This window comes from Micromys minutus, assembly GCF_963924665.1.
Source record: "Micromys minutus genome assembly, chromosome: 12".
Taxonomy (NCBI): domain Eukaryota; kingdom Metazoa; phylum Chordata; class Mammalia; order Rodentia; family Muridae; genus Micromys; species Micromys minutus.
In genome coordinates this window covers 51,765,450-51,781,578 of record NC_137981.1, presented here as the reverse complement: position 1 = coordinate 51,781,578, position 16,129 = coordinate 51,765,450, and the positions used below count along the sequence as shown (strand labels likewise).

The 16,129-nt window shown below is 41.4% G+C and overlaps 1 protein-coding gene across 1 annotated transcript in view; it reads right to left on the bottom strand.

The window, feature by feature from the left end:
* ADAM28 (ADAM metallopeptidase domain 28) overlaps positions 1–8,324 on the bottom strand; it is a gene marked incomplete at its 5' end in the record, with an annotated part of 34,782 nt that extends 26,458 nt beyond the window's left edge. Inside the window, 3 exons of the mRNA XM_080926757.1 lie at positions 695–771; positions 2,435–2,538; positions 8,273–8,324. Coding sequence (XP_080782883.1) covers positions 695–771; positions 2,435–2,538; positions 8,273–8,324 — 233 coding nt within the window. The remainder of the gene's footprint in view (positions 1–694; positions 772–2,434; positions 2,539–8,272) is intronic.
* Positions 8,325–16,129: the final 7,805 nt, after the last annotated feature.

Here is a 16,129-nt window from a genome sequence, read left to right as displayed (position 1 = left end):
AGAGAGAGAGAGAGAAAGAGAGAGAGAGGAGAGAGAGAGAGAGAGAGAGAGAGAGAGAGAGAGAGAGAGAGGAGAGAGAGAGAGAGAGAGAGAGAGAGAGAGAGAGGGGAGAGAGAGAGAGAGAGAGAGAGAGAGAGAGAGAGAGAGAGAGAGAGAGAGAGAGAGAGAGAGAGAGAAGGAATCAATTCTAGAGAGCTATGAAAATGAAACAAGCCCCTGTTCACATAAGTCCTGGTTGCTATTTTATTGCCAGGAGAAACTTGAGAAAAAGCAGAGCTGGGGTCAAAGGTGACAGAAGAAAGAACTTGCAACCAGTTTGGTGAGAAGGCACAGCATTACCCCTGCCTCAGCCCCTTCCAAGGAGCAGTCCCCTGAGGCCTCTATGAAGACACAAACAAAACCTAAAGCAAATTACATTGGACCCACTCAGTCATTTTTAAAAAAATATGTCTACTAGCACCTCATTGGTTTTCTTTTTTATTTATAAAGTGTCAAAAGCCTAGTGCACTGTTATTTGGCCTAATGTGCTTCTACCATTTTAAGAGGAAAAAAATCACCGACTCTTTGGGTCCATTAGGAGTAGAGTGAAAACTGTTGGGTTTTGGTAGCATGATGCTGACAGCATCCTTGCCAGCCACTCTCTACACGTTGACTGGTACCAGAGGAGGACAATAGCAGACGGGCACACACTCACTTGTTCTTCTTCAGATACAGCACCGCCACCTTTCCATTTACTGTCATTTTGTACCTTAGCTCAGTTTCAAATGTTTCCTGCCAAAATACACAAAAGATTTACTGATAATCAAAAGGTGGCCATGTCTACCAAATTGATCCTTAGCACGGAATGCTTGCTCTTCTCTAGCAGTGGATGGTGAGGCCAGCTGTCTGTCTAGACCACAGGCTACAGATTAGTCTGTCAACTAAATAGACAAATTAGCTCTGTGTTCGAGTGTAGGCATGGGGCTGTGTGTGCTTATATTTGTGTGCCAATGTGTACATGTATGTGCATTTGTGTATGTGTGTGTCTGTGTGTATGTGCTTGTGTGTGTACATATATGTATGTGTATCTGTATGTATATGAATGTGTGTACATGTGTATGTGTGTATTTCTTTGAATATGTATGTGTGTACCTGCCTGTGTGTGAATGTGTATGTTTGTGTCTGTATGTATATAAATGTATGTTTTGGTTCTGGGAATTGATCTCAGGGTCTTGCAAATGCTGGCTAAAGATTCTACCACTGAGCCACATTCTAGACTCTTCATCTAAGATCTTTATATGTAGCCTTGATATGTTTAGAAAGGTTTTATTCGGATCACCATTAATGAAAACAAATATTTATATTTCCAAGCATAGGTTAGAAGAAGGAGTGTGGGGGTGGTTGGGAGTAGAGATATGTCAAATACGTAGAAAGTACCCTTAACTGGGGTCAGCTTAGTGGGTCGCTTAATGGATGAAAACACTTGCCTGGCAACTTGAGCTCCATCCCTTGAATTCATGTGGTTGATGTGAGAAACAACCCTTTAGAACCACATTACATTAGGTCATCATGCACCAGGCTAGTGTAAATCTCCTGTAGCTGTTTGTAAGTAACCTAGGCAAGCAACTTGTCTCCAGTAAAACCAAGCTCATCACATCAAAATCACACAAAAAAATCAGCATTGTGAAGCTGGAGAAATTACTCGTTCATTAAGATTATGGGCTGCTCTTTCAGAGGACACTAGTTGGACCCCTAACACCCAGAAAAAGGTGATTAACAAGCACCAATAACTCAATCTCCAGGAGATCCAATGGCCTCCCTTTGCCATTATAAGTATCTACCTGTACATGCACGTACACACACACACACACACACACACACACACACACACACACACACAGGTACACACACACACACACACACAGTACCTACACATAAATAGTTTCTACAGCATATGCATAGTCAAAGACACAGGGCACATATAATTAGCTTTACTCTAATGACTAGTTAAAAAATTAAGCCAGTGTTGGCTGACAATGTAATAACTGTGCAAATTGTAATGCTGTCTACATAGAAAAAGCTATAAACTTCAGGTAAAAATGCCAATTTGCATTGATTTGTATTGTTTATTTTCTAGTCCTGATTTAAGACAATTAAATTGTATGGAATGGTGTGTGGAGAGGTGGCAGATGAGCACATAATAGATAAGGTAAGTTATATATAATTATTTGGTAGCATGCAACATAAATTATTACAAAATATCAAAGTCTGCACTCCCTAGCCAGCCTACTTGTGAATGAGTGTGTTCCAGTCCATTAAGAGACCCAGTCTCTGCAAGCAAAGTGGATATCCTTACAGTGTAAGAATAACCTGTGACCTCACATGTGTACACATGGAAACAGGCATTCACATTAAATTTATGTGCAAGAAATAAGACAACCACAGATGTACTAACCTTTGGCTCTGCCTCTTTGGTCTCTCTTTTACGCAATGGATGAAGTCTTATGGGATAAACCACTTCATATTTCTTGGCTTTAGGAAGTTCTTTTATTGCACTTGCTAGGGGAGAAAGAAGGAAGACATAGCTATTCCATAATGTTCATTCTCACTTCGATGGTTAATACCCCACAGAGATATTCTGTGATTTATGTCAGTGGTTCCAGACCTAAGGAGAAGTGGATAACAGCCAGAAACCCACCTACCCATCCCTAATCTTCAGTCTCTGACTTTTAATAGGAGATATGTGCAAATGCCTCTCTGATGACAGTATTTCTTGCCAACTTTCCCATTTCTCTTTCCCCTTTTGGATCTGGGCACTGACTGTCCCAGAAAGAAAATGAAATCAGGTAAAGCCAAGGCAGAATCCAGTTCTCCTGGAAGCTTATCACTCTCATAATGAAACAGGAAAACTCTGGACCACACTGCTGTGAAATTGGAGGCAGACACCCACCATCTCTGATCGAACCCATGATCCTTGGAATTTCCAGTAGTAATATTTGAAACATAGTCCCAGTAGGAAAAGTCTTCAACATTAGGTTCATGAAGGGGGCTGGCATGAGCAATGCTGACAAGCCTCCGTTTTAAGCAGAAAAAAATTATGAAAATGAGAACAGAGGATTTCAACAGGGTCACTGACCAGGGAAGGGCTGTGGAGTGGCTAGAATCAGATCAGGAGGAAAGTGAAAATGTATCTCAAACAACCAATTCACTGAGGAGACTAATGTCCAAGCCTTTCCTGGCAATTAGGCTAAAGAGAAATGGTTTTTATTGGAGTTTTAAGTCTTCTTTTTGTTGTCCACAGGGATGCAGCTTCCTGTGGGAAGCTCTGGAGGGAACATGAACGGTCTCACTTGGGATGAAGACACAGCGAAACTTAGAGAATTGAGGCAGGATGCTGGCAGCGGGTTTAGAATAGCTTTTTCTTCTTTGTGTTGTGAAGGTCATCCCAGCTCACTGAAATACTATTTCAGCCCACCTAATAGCAGACAGAACTGAGGGGACTCATTAAGTGTCATGGCCATGGGTCACTTGGAATTGTTTGTTTATATTTTATTGTTCTGCAAACTGAATCAAAAGTATTTTTCTCCTGAAATTTCTAGTGATGTCCACTTTTTGATCAGTTTGGAATGGTTTTAATTTATTTGATTGCGCAATAACCATTTAACCTGGGACGTTGAAACAACATCATTAAGCTCTGAGGATGCTCTCAGAGTCAAATAGCAATTGAGGTAGTAAAGGAACTCTGGCTTAGGGTTCACTCTTAGGAAACAGAGCAGGAGATAAGAGATGGCTCGGCACTTAAGAGCACTGGCTGCTCTAGCAGAGGATCCAGGTTCTCTGCTCAGCACCCACATGGCAGCTCACAACTGTGGGTAACTCCAGCTCAGGGAATCCGATGCCCTCTTCTGGTCTCCTTGGCTACCAGGCATGAAAGTTGAGTTTAGACATATGTACAGGCAAAATATTCACATACACAAAATTATATGTGTGTGTGTGTATACACATTTAAAGACATAGTACAGATACTATACTATCTTAATTTTAGAATTGAAATTTTTACTGCTTGAAGAGCAACAGCTCACTAGGTTGTGTCAATGATGTACCATGTGGTCTATAACATACAAATAAACACAAACTATTGTGTCTTTAAAAGGGCCACAGTCGTCCTGATACATTCTTCTCAGCTGTGATGGCAACTGTACAAAGGTTTTCTTTCTCTTTTCTTTTATCTCTCTTATGTAGGTCTGTTTGTTTGTTCTTTGTTTTGTCAGGGGCTCTGTAAGCTGCCAGAGTCAAGAAAGATCCTTCTGCTTCCCAATCCCAGACACTGGGCTTTAAAGTATGTATGAAAGCCAGTACACAAAGTTCTTAAGTCGCTTGATTTTTTGGTTATTGTTGTTGTTGTTTTCAGTCCTGAGATAATCCTTGTACTTTCTATGTTTACAGAATTTGATATAAATATTTATTAAATATATGTGCAATCAATTGTAATGTTGACAAAGATATTTAATTGTATTATTTACAAAAAAATGTTTGATGTTTTAAAATGTGGGATGAGCATTTCTCTCCTCTTAAAAATGCCATGATTACTTCATAGAAGTGAGATGCCACAGCTCTTGTCAGAAATGTGCAAATGACATAGGCACAATTTCCTGTTGCCTCCTTTAATTCACTGCCACAGAGAAAAGACACCCTAAGGTGCCACACACTACCTAGTGTACTCCGGTGACTGGCACAATTAGCCCCATAGACACTGAGTCGTGAAGACACTTCTCACTGCTACTGCCTCCTCCACATTTCTCTTCTTTACATGTTATTGTAAGGTGGAGTGGGGTTGCAGAGATGCCTCAGTCATTAAAAGTGCTTCCTGATCTTCCAGAGGACACAAAATTCACTTTCTAGAGCACATCTTAGGGGATTCACAACCGCCTGAAGCTGTATCTCTGGGGCACCTGACACCCTCTTCTTGTCTACACAGGCACCTGTACTGTATTTGCATACACACACACACACACACACACACACACACTTAAAGACTAGAAATATTTTTAATGCCATATTGGGTGGATGGAGAAAGGGTTCAGTATTTAAGTTACTCTTCCAAAGAACCCAGGTTGGATTCCTAGCACATACCTGGAGACTGTTGCTTTAAGATCTGACACCTTCTCCTGGTCTCAGCCAGCAGATATAAAACACTTAACTTTTTTTTTTTTTTTAGTTTTATTGAAATGACCAAAGGGAAAAAAAAAAAAAAACCTCATCTGTGGGGTTTATCTACAACATATGTGATCCGAACAGGAATCAGCTGATTTGTCTTTTGAAGCATAAGTTCTGACAATCCCCACCTGAGCCTTCCTATACATATACAACATGATCACAGCCCCACTCCTTAATGAGATGAAATTAGTTTGCAGTTCCTGCCAAATTCTTACAACACAATCAGTTCTGTATAGAAACAGATAGAATTTCTCTTAGAATGCTCTGGTTCTCCTGAAAGCTGTAAGGCCCTTGAATTAAGATATTTGAGATGTGAGGATTTCCACCCCACAGGAAGGGATGAGTAGACAGATATTGTTTGCCTCACATGTGCTCAAGTTTGATGGAGATGGGGCAACCTCCTCCCAGGTGAATAAAATCAAGTTAATTATTTAGAAGCCAGTAGCATAAACAGAGATAACTGGCACCCAGGGATTACACAAATCCAAGATGTAACACAATATGTTTCTATTAATTTATTTTAATGCTTGCTTCCTCTCTCCCACAGAACTCATGTGTTGGGTACCTTTTGACTAGCAAAACTGACTTGAGAGATAAACAGCTATTTTGGTTTGAGTTAGAGGTGTGTGTGTGTGTGTGTGTGTGTGTGTGTGTGTGTGTGTGTGTGTGTGTGTGATTGTGGATTAGATTCTTTTAACCATTCATTAGTTTAAAATAAAGCAAAGCTCATTAGTGAGAGTGATGTAGCTGACCTCAATCTAGAATGCTATTCTAACTCTGTTCTTTTGGGGACATTTGTGTATAATACTGCCATCTTCATTCCCATCCACATCTGTTAGATTGTTTCAGGGTTGTCTTTGCAAAGGGGACAATAAGCCTTTAATGCAAGTTTAGGCATTGACACTGAATCTTTTTCCCCCAAATGCTTATACTTCTAAATGTTATTCAATAAACAATGAGGATGGGGAAGGCTAGAACCCATATTCTAATGAAGTTATTACTTGGATATATGGGTTAAATTGTGCCTGCTGGTTTGCTTTTCCTCGTCACTAGAAATAACTACTACTTTTTATTAAAGCCACAGTGCCTCCCTGGCCATACTCCTGAAACAGGATGGAGACTTGCCTTTGTCACTGCATTAATTTATTTTCTTTCCCCCAGGATACTTGCTATGTCCTTTTAAATATTTGTTTTTACTTTCCTTATGATGAAATCCCATGTCACTTTTTCTCCCGGGGATGGTGAGAGGCTCATTACCAGTACCAGGCCCTAATTTACATACCCATCATTTATTTAGAAATAGGGGTTGAAGCAGGTCAAAGTTAACTGCCAGAGGACACATGCAAAGAGTTCTGATGATGGGGAGGGAGAAATACAGAGGAAGAGGTAAGCAAACAAAACTCTGTTACTTGCATTCTGGCTGTGAAACCAGTCCCCATGGAGAATCTAGCAAGGGTTTTGGTAGGCAGGGGATGGATGCCTTGGAAGGTATGGCAGGGAAGATAAAGAGAGGCAGTGTGACATCCTACTCAAGATGAATGCTCCTCGCTGGACAGCAATCAAAATGCCTATTATTACAGCATTAGAATGAATGGCGTCACACTTTTAGGCAGGCTTTCCATATGTTGCTGCCATGGTTGCTAATACAGAACTGTTGGGAGCAGAAACAGTATGGCGCCTGATTTCTTGGAAGAGGCAGTAGCACGCATAGGTACATGGAGCTCTGTTGCTGGAACTGCCTGATGAGATACTTCCTCTCCTTGAACAGAGTCAGATCCCAAGTAGTTCTTCAGCTTCTACTGAGGATGGAGACCCTAAGAATCCTGGGGATGGTGATTTCGGAAAACGTTGAAGACAGACTTCCTATTTAAAAATATTCTTGGGGCTGGAGATAATGGCTCAGTGGTTAAGATCAGTGACTGCTCTTCCGGCGGTCCTGAGTTCAATTCCCAGCAATCTCATAGTGGCTCACAACCATCTCTGATGGGATCTGATGCCCTCTTCTGGTGCATGTGAAGACAGCTACAGTGTGCTCTTACACACAGAATAAATAAATAATTCTTTTTTAAAAAAGATTCCTAAATAAAAAGGAATTCCTAGTACATGATTCCTATGAATCTAGGAATTTGAAACCAAGGAGTAATGCATTGAAGCATATATTAGCATCCTAAATATTTAAGGATATTAATGCAATTTTTACAAGTCTGGAAAACAATAGAGAAGCCATTTTGGGTAAGAAAATGCCAAGAGCATTAGGAAGAAGAAAGATCCTTCTGTGCTTGATGGCTTCACATATGTTCACAATTTGTTCCTTCCTGGGTCCCAGCAAGCATCCTATGGCCTAAGAAAACATTTGCCAGCTATTGTGAAGATGGAGCTCCAAGTACAGAACAAGCCAGAGAAATGCGTCCTCAGATCCCAGACACTTGAAACTGGGCTGAGAATTTATAAAGAGAGAGTTTTGTGCTATAACGTGTCGTTAGGAGGTAGTAGTTACCGCATCTCAATTCTTAGATGTTTGCTCTCACCAGTGAAACAAAGCTGGGTTATCAAGCCACACTGAACTGAAAGTCCTCTTCACCAATAACACCAGCTTTGTGGGTTTCGTCCCCTACCAATTAAAGGTGTCTATTCTCTCTAAACATAACAACGCATGTTCCTAAGTAATGTAGGTTGCTGAACTGGTCCCAATTATAAGAGCAGATAGTTTCCTCAAGTCTTGGCAGTCACAACCAGTCAAATCTGTTTTATTGAATTAAAACTTGACGCAGTTCTTACAGAGTTTGCTTTCGGACTCAAAGATCATATCTGTTGTTTAACTGCACAAGAGCTCCTTTCTCTCTTTTTAAAGATATCAGAGCTGACGCGTAAATGTTTCATGCAAACCTCTGATTGCTCTCCTTCACATGCACCGCAGTTCCCAGACTGCAGATTAAAATCAATCCAAGTGGTTAGAAAAACTGTTTAAAGGGGGAAAATAACCCAGCTAGCCAGCAATTATATACCGTAAGGCCAGGAGCAGATGGCATGCAGTCCTGTGACACACTGAACGGAACCCAAAAGAGTCAGCACCTACCTGGAACTGGAGAGAGAAGGAAAGAGATTACTAAGAGACTCCATCGCTGCATTCTGGGACCACGGGAGCAGTGGCTGCCTCTGCTCACACCGGTGAGGTTGCTTCTGCCCCAGCCTCCTCTTAAGGGAGACAGAGTGAAACTCCCTGCTTCATTGTGTACGCTTCAGCAAGTGTTTACCGAAGGTGTTGCACAACTTGGGAGCTGTGGTTCTGCCACAATGGCGTGGCAGGCGGAAGTCCTGGCTGCCTCTTGGTTGGCTCTAAAATTTCCTCTATTAGGAGCTATTGTTTCCCTCTCTTTCTTCTCCGTTACCCATTCAAACTTAGAAGAGCGAGTTTTCAATGTACTATTGTAGCTCAATAGGTCACAGGGAGGTAAGGAGGTAACTGCCTTGACATATCCTGATATGTATCAGGCAGTATATCATATACATAATAATATGGAATAGAATTCTTGGAATATGTATGTGCTGTATAGCATATACACATGCATTATTATGTGGACATGTGAGATATACATATTGTTTAGTCATATGGGTTTATCATTTTCAGCTAAATCAATAAAAGTTGTGGGTAATATTATTTTTCTACATACCTATAATTGTTTTCAGAGTGATTTCTAATTACATCTAATATATGTGAAATCCTTATTTGCAATACCTCGCACTACACTCACAGTGATGTTCACAAGAAGTTTAGGCTATCCCAAATTAAGGGGTTTCTAAAGAACTTCACAAATTTTAGGCTGGCCTCCCACATACTGCGCAGCTCACAATGAACTTGACCTCGATTCACCTGCCTCTAACCCTGATTGTATGAGAAAAAGAATGGAGTTTAAAGACATTAAACTCTCCACAAGATTAAGACTGGTCTCCATTGTGTAGAGAAAATAGAAGGGGTAGAATTTGAACTCCATGCTGTCTGAGGTCTAGGTCACACACCTTCATGTTTCTCACTTGACTATCTGATTCACTCGCAGTCTTATTTCTAATGGTAAGATGTCTATGGAATAGAAGTAGTCCTGAGAACAAAATGTCACTACAAATCCCTAGATATCTAGGACACATGAACTACGCATCATTTTAATACCAAGCACACATTTTGCCTGGAGAGATGTCAGCATAAAGGAGTACTTTCCTATAGAGGTGTGAACAAAGACAGAAGCCAAAGGGATGGAAGGAACGGAATGGCGTATCTAAGGGGCAGGATGAAGCAGGAGCAGGGGAGCTGTAACTGGAAGATGCAGTTTTGTCACTAAATACTTCTTTAGTGTCGCCTCTGAGCCAGCTGCTGCAATCAGCCTTAATGATCACATTTCAAACATTAGAGACAAAACCTCGGAAATTGTCGAAGCTTAGGATCCAGTTTTAACAAGGCAGCAGGGGAAGGAAACACTCCAAAGAAAGCGAGATAAGGCAATAAACTCTGAAAGGATACTTAGGGACCACTTGGAATGTCCCTCTCATGGGCAGAATAGTCAATATATATCTTTCTGGGCTTCTGCCTCCAATTGCAGCAAAGTAAATGGAGGCCATGGTTTTCCACACTGCTCCATCTGCCATCTTTCTTCTAGACACTTTTCCTCCCACTGTAAAGTCTTACTGAATGAGCTGCCTTGAACTACTATTTTATAAATAATTAAGTGCTACCTTAGTAGATTGCAACATCACTGGTTGGGATTAATACCCATCATCTGTTGAGAGCTGGGCAGTGTCTTCTTTACTAAATGTTTCAAGATTTTCAATTTACCTATAACACCAGCACTTGGGAGCCTAAGGCAGGGGGATTGCTTCAAGTGTGAAGCCAATTTGGATTTCATTATGAGTTCTGCTGCTGCTGTTGATGATGACGACGATGATGATAAGGAGTAAAAGGAAGAGGAAAAAGAAGTAAGAGAAACAAAATTTTTTATTATATTTTTATGAAAAATTTTTTCATACAACTACTCCAGGACCAAAACTTTTTCATAAGAGATCTCATATGAACAGTAAGCTGTAGTGCTACACCATAAGCAGCAACCAGAAGTTGATTCAAAAAAAGGCTCTATGGGGAACAGTAACAGTTTACATTGGACACGTGTTTGCAAAGTGCCTACGTTGGTTCCCATAAACTCCAGCTTCTCTGAGCTGACGGTCATCTGAAGAAAGACCCCTGCGAGATGATCACTTTTCATGAATCACATTACAAACAGTGGGGATGAACCTGGACTTGGACACAAAGCTCATCAACGCTTTAAACCTTGAAGGCAACTGTGTGGCTCTGTGCGGCCTCCTTCAGTATGTGTCTAATACCATTTTAAGTGCATTTTTGTAAGTTCGATAATTATTCATTTAACTTCATACATGTGTATGCATGAGAGGTGTGTACAGTGCCAACAGAGGCTAGAAGGGGGCACTAGATGCCCCCAGGAGTTGAGTTAAAGGAGATAGTGAGTTTCCAGGTGTAGATGTTGGGAACTAAACTCAGGTCCTCTTACAAGAGCAATGAACAGCACTCTTCCGTGCTGAGCTCTCCAGTCCCATGCCACGGTGTTTATGAACACTTAATAATATTGCAGCCCTAGGCGACACATGAAGAAACCGAGGCCCACTGGCACTGTGAGAGTTTGGGGCACTTGTCAATCGGTCTGTCCAGCTCTCGACCCCTTTTGAGGAGACACAATTCACTGGGAGGTCATTGTAAAACTGTCCTTCAGAAACATTGGCTGGGATATTCTTGCTAGAGAGAACACTCTGCTAACACCAAAGCAGGAGAAAGAGAGGCTGAGGCTGTGGATTCATTCTGCCGCATGCCTAACCTAAGGAACTGCATTTCAGGCACTGGGCAGTAGGATACAATGTCACTTTGCCCCCAACTTTCCATTTCTGGTGCCCATCTCAAGAAATAGAAGAGCCAGCGAAAGTGGGCAAAGGAATGTACCAGGTCTGTATTCTTGACTTTTCCTGTTGCAGTGATAAAAACCCCTCAACAGAAATAACCTAAGAGTGGGGCATTTGCTGTGTGCTTCATCATTTAGTGTAGCTCGTCCTAGTGGGAAAAGAGTAGTAACTGCCGTTGCCATGGTAATGAGAGGTGATGGTGTGGTTTATTCACATGTGATAAAGTGAGCCCAGGCTGGAAGTGAGATATGGCTATACCCCTCTAATGTTCACTTTGGAGCCCTAAGTCCTAGTACCTGTCCCATATTCTCACCTTCTAGGGAAGAGGACACCATATGCTATGCAGGGCCACCCAGCCTACTTGGATATGCTGAGCAACCAGGGCTGTGGGAAGAAGACTTTTGGCATCGGAAAGGGAGGTGAAGCCCAGTTCCTGTGACTGACTCACCTGAGTGGTTCTGTAGATGACATGGAACTGAATCCCAGCACTTCTGGATGCACATGAACTGAGAAAAGGAGCTCTGACTAGAGAACCACATCTGTGGGAACAGAGTGGGGAGGGAAATGCCATCTTATGCCTCCGGATCCAAAAGCATCAGGAAACTCATAAAACTGACTTATTCATGTCTTTCTACCACACCGGAGTGAAAGGAGAGGACAAATGCATCATAGCTCTGTGGATGGGCAACATCTGCCCTCTCTCTAGGTAGCAATGTTCTGCCAGCTGCCGAGTGGTGTGTCAGCTTGATCACACACAGAGCATCTCTGCTGAACAGCCATCACAACTTAACCAACATAATATATAATGAGAAATATCATGTCCTACTACAGGTGACCCAAGGGAACATAGCGTAGTTAAATACTTAGCCTTCTAATCTATGGCTTGAGGGCTTGTTGGTGGGTCAAAAATTAGACTCTAAGCAAGAAAGTATCACCTTGTGCAAATACAGGCAACTGAGCTGATAGCAAAGACTCCTGGCTTTCTTTCTTTTTTTTTTTTTTTTTTTTTTTTTTTTTTAATGTATTTACTAAGCTGAAAATCAAATAGTTTCAGCTTACCACAGGTGGGGCCTGTATTTGAACAAGACACTTTAAGGTTCTGAATTGTTTTTGTTAATAAAAGGCTCATATCCCTTTCCTTGCATTTCTTTTGAGACTCAGGAGCTTGTGACATGTGGCCTTTTGGCTCTACTTTTCATTTATTCTTCTTTTAATCATAAAGTCAGCATGTAACATTTGCCCCACAGGTACTGTGTCCTATTCTTAGCTGGTTATGTGCTGTGTGCGTCTAGGCAGGTACAGAGCTATTGGTAAAGCTGAGAGTATTAATAGAAAAGGGTATTATCCCTGCTACCTAGAGTTGTTGACATGCACTGAGGTCAGTGTGTGACATTTATGCAAATACTGTGTATGAATGGCAGACTTTCCCATATTCATTAATCCTATTCATTTTTTAACTGAGCAATAACAAAGCCATGTTTGGAAGTGATTCAACAGCAGAGAAAATAAATACAACCGAATATTAAAAATAGAGCAAAGAGTTTGAAAGGAATTGGAGATAGGTATTTGACATGTGTTTAGTCTCATATCTCTGCTCAACTGAATCTTTATGTTCTGACATTTTCTGAAATATTCTGCATATGTCAGTGAAGGTGTCTTATCACAAGGTTAAGACTTAACTTAGTGGACTATGAACAAGCAGATTTTTCTGCTTGGACTGCCTTTCAACCTTTCTTGAGTCTTCTGCTAACTGTATAAGATTTTTGCCTTCTGTAATTATCATGTATGTGGAGATCCATGCCACCTCCTCCTGCCCCTGCCACACTTTTGATTTTTTTTCTTTGAGGTATTTATTGATGTAGATTATATCTTGAATATAACACTCTTCTTACACATTGACAGGCTCCTTTCTCCAACACCTTAGGTTAAGAGCAGAAAAGATGCACATAATAGTTTCTCCAGGATTCTCCCACCAGCCACATTCAGCAGTCTGTAGGGTATGAGAGAGAGCACGCCACCACAACACTCGTGAGCCCATCAGACAGCTGCATTCACTCAGAGAATACAAGGAGAGAAAACCAAGCCTTGAATAAGCACTTAAGAATAAGTAAGGAAGTGGGATGAGAGGCTAGAGAGCATTTACAAAAGAGAGATTCCTACGTGAGTAAGTGTTCAATGACACCAAATAACCCCCAACAAATTAACTACGGGAACAAAGCATGAGGCAGTAACATATGTCTTTCTCAAAGTTTCCATGAAGAGATAAAGACACATGTGGGCAGAAACTGTTCATAAATGTGTGTTGTTTGTAAAGCTGTGATCTGAAGGGTGGGAGAAATATTAGGCTAATATTTTCCTCTAATTAAAAAATGCTGATAGGTTGGATGAATCCTGGAAAGATGAGAGAGGAGAAAGTGAAAACATGGAATGAAGAGAGGGCAGGAGGGAGAGGGAGGAGGAGGCAAAGAGGGAGGGGAAAAGATAGGGAAGAAGGGAAGGGGGAAGGCTCCAAAATGTACAGCTGATCTTACTGGGTTTAAGATGAACTGAGTAAAATGGTGTCATACACGGTGTATCTTTCTCTAGCCCTCTGAAGATCAAAACATTTTTAATGGAAGATTTTTTAAAATAATGTATACATATGGTATAAAGCATGATATTTTGGCTAGAGTCATCCCTGTTGGGTCCTTGGGAGCCTCTCTTTTCCCTGGTATCTGGGACCCTTAAGTGACTATCCCCATTTCCTCGACCCCCCCAACATGTATTTATTCAATTTCCTGACTCTTGGATTTAATCAAAACAGTACTTAATGCATATTACATTTATTATGTTCTTTTCCTTTTATCATATTGTTCTTAACATCATAACTTAAGTGCACCAAGATATTTGTCTAACTTTTCTGGCAGACTTTTAGTTGTGCAAATGGCTAGGCTAAAAGAATTTTACCTGTCTCCTTCAGAGATTTGACCATGAACAATTTCTCTTCAGACATCTGACCGGTCACACATAGCCCCATCTTTCCATCACTGAAATGATATGAAGGCCACATTTACTTCCCTAATAGATCAAATATCTCCAATCAAGTTTGTGTTATGCATAGTTTAGTGTATTATAAAGTCACTGACAAAAGTTTTGCTAGGATAGACTTTCTGAACAATTTGAAAGAAATTGGTCTATAGAAAAGAAACATGAATGTGGCTGTTGACTTCAGAGAGGAGCTGAGAGCTGAGAATGGTGAGGTCTGTTGGTGTTACCCCAACACTCTTGAGTTTTCCCTTGGCCACTGTGGGAACCCGGGATCACCACTGCTTCTGTGTGGCCTTTGGATCCCCTCTTCTCTGTTACGATGCCTACCTCTTCTTGTCTGTAAAGTTTCTCTGAGACTGTGGTCTACTTTCTGTGTTCTACTCCCAACCTCTGGACTGAGATCCTGGTTCTGTTTGCTCCGAACCTGTTAATTCTCTATTTGCTTTCTCCTTCGTTGTGTTTTTCTACTCTTGAAGCCCCTGACGACTCCTTTCCAGTAACTGAGATTACTTCTATCATCACAATGGCCCCTAGACTGTGGATCTTGTTTGTTCTGCTCCACCAGATAACCTGCGCCATTCTGCGTGTGTTTCCTACTAAGCTGACCGATGTGGCCTGCAATGATGGACTTTGTTCTTGGCTTGCAGAGGGGGTGACCAAAGGGGACACCATTAGAGGATAGGAAGATGGCCTAAGAGTCTAGGCAGAACATTTTCCATCCTTCCATGCAAGGTCTCTATGAGCTGGCTGCCTTCCTCTGGAGATAATACCTCTATGGGAGTATTTTCCAGACAATATCCTCTGTGGATTCCTGCTGGGAACCCTTCCCCTTCCCCACTGAATGAACTCACTGCAGATAAAGCTTCACATCAAACTCATGAACAGACTTTGGTTCCCTTAAGCTTCTTGCCCACTCTTGCCTACACTTCCCTTGTTAAATTCTTCAAAATACCAAGCATCATCCTTTGCTCTTTCCCTAAAAATGTAACACACATGTTTTCTCTGAATTGTCTGTATTCGCGTGTCTGTTTTCATGTATGTAAAACAAATATCAGAATTCTCTTTGTCTCCCAGTTAAATGCCTGAGCCCCAATGGCAACCACCACTTCACCCTCTACTGGGTTACACATGCAGCACTGAAGAAAAGGGCAAGCTTTTTCTCCATGCCATCTTTCTCACAGACTTTGTATGTAAGGTTAATGTGCAAATACAGGAAGACACTAAACCCAATTACAATAGTTACAGTTGTTCTCAAGATGAAGAGGCAAAGGGACAAGGCACACTGAGGACATTTTCTTTTATTACCGACATGGGGAGAAGTTGGTCTGCCTCTGACCTCCAGCTTAACACCATAGGAAAGAGTGGGCAGGTGGCTGTCTCAATAGACATCTATATCTCGGCTGGTGATGAGATTTTAAAGATTGTTTTGTCTTCCAGAGATAAGTTTTGAAGGTGAGGGATAGGATCTGTGATAAAACACTAGGAATCTGAAATTGAATGGGGTTAAGGAAGAGGTGTTATTGACAAAGATCATACAGGGATGCCAGGAAATCACAATATGAAAGAACAAACTTCAGTTTTGTAACACAACTCGGTTTTCCTTAATGTCCGGGGAAGTAAGAGCGAAGTCCTCCTTGCTTCATAAAACACTTAGAAATTGAGAGGGATGCTGTGGACTTTAATCCCGTGCAAATGCATAGATGAAAATATAACAGGAGGCTTTGTAGACTTTCGCATGGGAAGTGCTGCGTCTCTGAAGACCATCTGAGGACCTGTCTCAGGACCAGTGTTCTGGAACACATGCTGACTCTAAGTATCAAAGGCAAGCTGTAACATAAAAGGCCACTGTAACTGGGTGGTTATTAAAACCCTCACCCCTGCAAACTAGCCAGGCAGGACAGAGTGAAGTCTGGCTTCCAGCAAGACTCCCACTCTCTCACCCATACTCCTC